At 35.9% G+C, this 4,044-nt stretch overlaps 1 protein-coding gene across 1 annotated transcript; it reads right to left on the bottom strand.

Annotated features, from left to right (window-relative positions):
* Positions 1-1,691: 1,691 nt before the first annotated feature.
* Positions 1,692-2,385, bottom strand: LOC132066081 (secreted RxLR effector protein 161-like). The gene is made up of 2 exons (XM_059459470.1): positions 1,963-2,385; positions 1,692-1,850 (listed from the first exon to the last, which is right to left on the bottom strand). The coding sequence occupies exons 1-2, from the start codon at positions 2,383-2,385 to the stop codon at positions 1,692-1,694; spliced, it is 582 nt and encodes a 193-aa protein (XP_059315453.1).
* Positions 2,386-4,044: the final 1,659 nt, after the last annotated feature.

Here is a 4,044-nt window from a genome sequence, read left to right as displayed (position 1 = left end):
TTATTTTATCTGTGATAGCTACGCTCCTTTACAAAGCCGTTTCATCATGGCTTAGTCGCTTTAGTTATTTGCATTTCCATATCGCTTTGAATCTCTTGGCCTTATCTCGACCTCTTGTTATGCTTTTATGCTTTTATGCTTTATTGAGCCGAGGGTCTTTTCGGAAACAGTACCGTCCTACCTTGGTAGGAGTCGAGTACACTCTTACCCTCCCCTCCCTCACGTTGTGGGATTTCACTGGGTTGTTGTTGTTGTTGTTGTTGTTGTTGTTGTACAGCAACATCTACATATGGCAATGTAGTAATATTTGAGTCAGAGATTCAATAATCTCCATCTGTAGTTAATTGTCCATGTTCAGAGAGGATAAATAATTTTTTTGGGGAAATTCCTATAAAACTTGTAGTTACCGATTCACTGATAGCTATACTAAGTCTATATAATATCCCAGAGCAGATTTCTTATAAATTGCTACTACAATACTTCGAATGGCAGGAAATATCCTATATTAGTTTTTTCGATTCGCTGCATATTTCAGTTGGTCAATTGTTTATCAATGATCTAGTTTCAGCATAATATTCCAACTTTATTCCATGATTCCTATCCAGTATGGACAGCGAGAAATAATTGTTGAGGACATACAAACACGTAAAACGTCCGTATTTGAAATCCACTGATCCAATCTATTTTTAAACCTTTAATTCGAGAGTCCAATAAAGAAGCAGGTAATACAGATATGACATTGCATGATAAATGTGACTGTTGGAATGAAGGTGTTTGTGGTTAATGCTTTCTACTCAGGTTTTGCTCTTTGCCACAACAAATGATACGGATAAAGTATTCCCAACATCTCAAGAAGCTGCCAAACTCTTCAACGGAAAGGTAATTAAGCTTTATTTAGTCTTTCAGACTAATAGCGCGGTGTTTGGTTTCATTCAGACTGCTATATTGTGCGGAATCATCACGTATATAATAACTTTATGTCTTAAAAAGCTTGCTTCTTACCCATAAATCATGTCGCTTGCTCGAGTAAAACATTAAGGAAGATTTAGATTTTAGAACATCTGCACTAATAAAGAAGTTGCGCTCTTTATGTTGCCAATGAATTTCCACCTGAATGTCCTTCACGAATCCCTATAATTGGCTTAGACATCAATAACACCGACTTCAACTAAAATAAGAATCTGCTAAATGTTATAAAATAAAGCTAAAAGAGTCACAATATTAATGGATGAAAACCATAGAAATAGAATGACAAAGAGGAGAGATTTTTACTATTCTTCCAAGATGTATTACAAGTGTATTTCATATGAAAACTTATGCCTCTATTTATAGTGATACATATACATTTAATATATGAATTAATGGAGGAACCATTAAGATGGTGGAGGAAAATGGATGAGCCATTAAGATGGTGGAGGAAAATGGAAGATCCATTAACATGGTGGAGGAAGCATTATATTTGTGATATGGACATCCATAATATATTTCATAACACTCCCCCTTGGATGTCCATAGATGATGTGCATCGTTAAAAACCTTATTGGGAAAAACCCTGTGGGAAAAAGCCTCAATGAAGGAAAAAGAGTACACATATCTAGTAATACGCTTTGAGAGTTGCCTCATTAAAAACCTTACCAAGAAAACCCAATGGGACAAAACTTGATTAAGGAAAAAAGAGTACAACGCGTATTTCACTCCCCCTGACGAAGACTAAGATTCAGATGTCGGAGTCTTCGCATTCCAATCTTGAATATCATCTTCTCAAGAGTTGAAGTTGGCAAAGATTTGGTGAACAAATCTGCGGGATTGTCACTTGAACGAATTTGTTGCACATCAATATCACCATTCTTCTGGAGATCATGTGTGAAAAATAACTTTGGTGAAATGTGCTTCGTTCTATCTCCTTTTATAAATCCTCCCTTTAATTGAGCTATGCATGCAAAGATTATCTTCATATAATACTGTGGGTATTTTTGTATCACACTTCAAGCCACATCTTTCTCTGATGAAATGTATCACTGATCTCAACCACACACATTCTCTACTTGCTTCATGAATAGCTATTATCTCAGCATGATTCGGAGAAGTAGCAACAATGGACTGCTTTGTGGATCGCCATGATATAGCAGTACCTCCGCATGTAAACAGATAGTCTGTTTGAGATCGAACTTTATGTGGATCAGATAAATAACCTGCATCTGCATAACCAACAAGATCTGTACTACCTTTGTTAGTATAAAACAGACCCATATCACTAGTTCCCTTCAGATATCGCAATATATGCTTAACTCCGTTCCAATGTCTTCGTGTAGGAGAAGAGCTATATCTTGCTAGCAAATTAACAGAGAATGCTATGTCAGGTCTTGTAGCGTTAGCAAGATACATAAGTGCATCATTTGCACTAAGATATGGTACTCGTGACCAAGAAGCTCTTCATTTTCTTTCGAGGTCGGAACGGATCTTTACTCACTTCAAGTGAGCGAACAATCATTGGAGTACTTAAAGGATGCGCATTGTCCATGTAAAATCGTTTTAAAACCTTTTCGATAAGCAGATTGATGGATAAAGATCCCATCTGTCAAATGTTCAATCTGCAAACCAAGACAAAGTTTTGTCTTTCCGAGATCTTTCATCTCAAATTCTTCCTTCAAATATTCAATCGCCTTTTGGAGCTCTTCTGGAGTTCCAATGAGATTTATGTCATCAACATAACCAAAGAAGTATAATGAACCCTGATTTTGTTTTCTTAATAAAAACACATGGACAAATGGCATCATTTGTATATCCTTCATTTATCAAGTACTCACTTAAGCGATTATACCACATGCGCCCTGATTGTTTTAAACCATATAATGATCTTTGTAATCTGATTGAATACATTTCCCGAGACTTTAAACCAAATGCTTCAGGCATTTTATATCCTTCAGGAATTTTCATCTAAATTTCATCAAGTAAGCCACATAGGCTGTGACAGCATCCATCAGTATAAATAATGTGACATTTTCTGATGTTTGGACTGCTGGTCCAATAAACATTACGTTTACCAAGATGCATCATTTTACTTGGTAATTATTTCTACGTTAGCATGCTTTAATAGACGTAGAATTTAGATCCTCATAATCTTTTACAATATTGCGCGCTATATTGTATCAAAATATTGTCGACAAGATATCATATTGTATCGGTTCACAATTCGACATAACTTACTGAGATCTCATCACTTCAATATTTTCAGGTACCTGAACCTCGCATAAGGTTTCATGAAGTGTTATGTCGTCGGCTCTTCAAGAGCACTTTGCCTCCTTATTATGATCATTTTCTCCTTCCTTTTTTCAAGGATTATTATATTTGGAACCGATTGGTCTATCATGCTCCATGCATGTTGTAGACTCTGTCCTTCAGGGACATTAGAGCATTTTGCGATGAAATATGAAATAGTTGGTCAAAATGCTTTCAAGCATTTGACTTGAATTATCCGAGGATCATACTGATGATAATTCACAACATATTTCTTAGTTGCTTATTCTCTCCCCCTTATTTTAGTGACATATGTCCCCATTTTCTTTGGGAAAATCCATCTGTGTGCATCATGGTATATCCATTAATCATGTACCACACATCAAATGCTAAAAGATGTAAATATCTAGTTCCCGACCACTGAACCAAATATGAGGGAGAATTTATCAAAATTTATTGATCTCAAGCATACAAGTGTTGTATGCAATATATCATATCTCAGACCAACATCTGAAACTCTGTTCTCATAAGCAATGGTTTAGCTGTATTATGGAGGCATCTAGTGCCAAACCAACTTAGATATAAACCAGCATTATCAAGATGATTGTCTTGATTACATATTCTGAAAATTGTGCTTCCAACTCAATCATTTTGAGCGAGCAACTTCGTAAATGTCAAACTGCCAGTTGACAATAAACATACATGTGACCGTCTCATTGATGCATCTATTTAAGACATCACATTACAGGTGAAGGGGCCCACATTCACCTTTTATATTTTTCAGAATTTTTGGGGATTCAGTCCCAA

The sequence above is a fragment of the Lycium ferocissimum genome, chromosome 8 (genome assembly GCF_029784015.1).
Source record: "Lycium ferocissimum isolate CSIRO_LF1 chromosome 8, AGI_CSIRO_Lferr_CH_V1, whole genome shotgun sequence".
Lineage (NCBI taxonomy): Eukaryota > Viridiplantae > Streptophyta > Magnoliopsida > Solanales > Solanaceae > Lycium > Lycium ferocissimum.
Note: the sequence above shows the minus strand (reverse complement) of the source record. Positions and strands in the feature narration are given on the sequence as shown.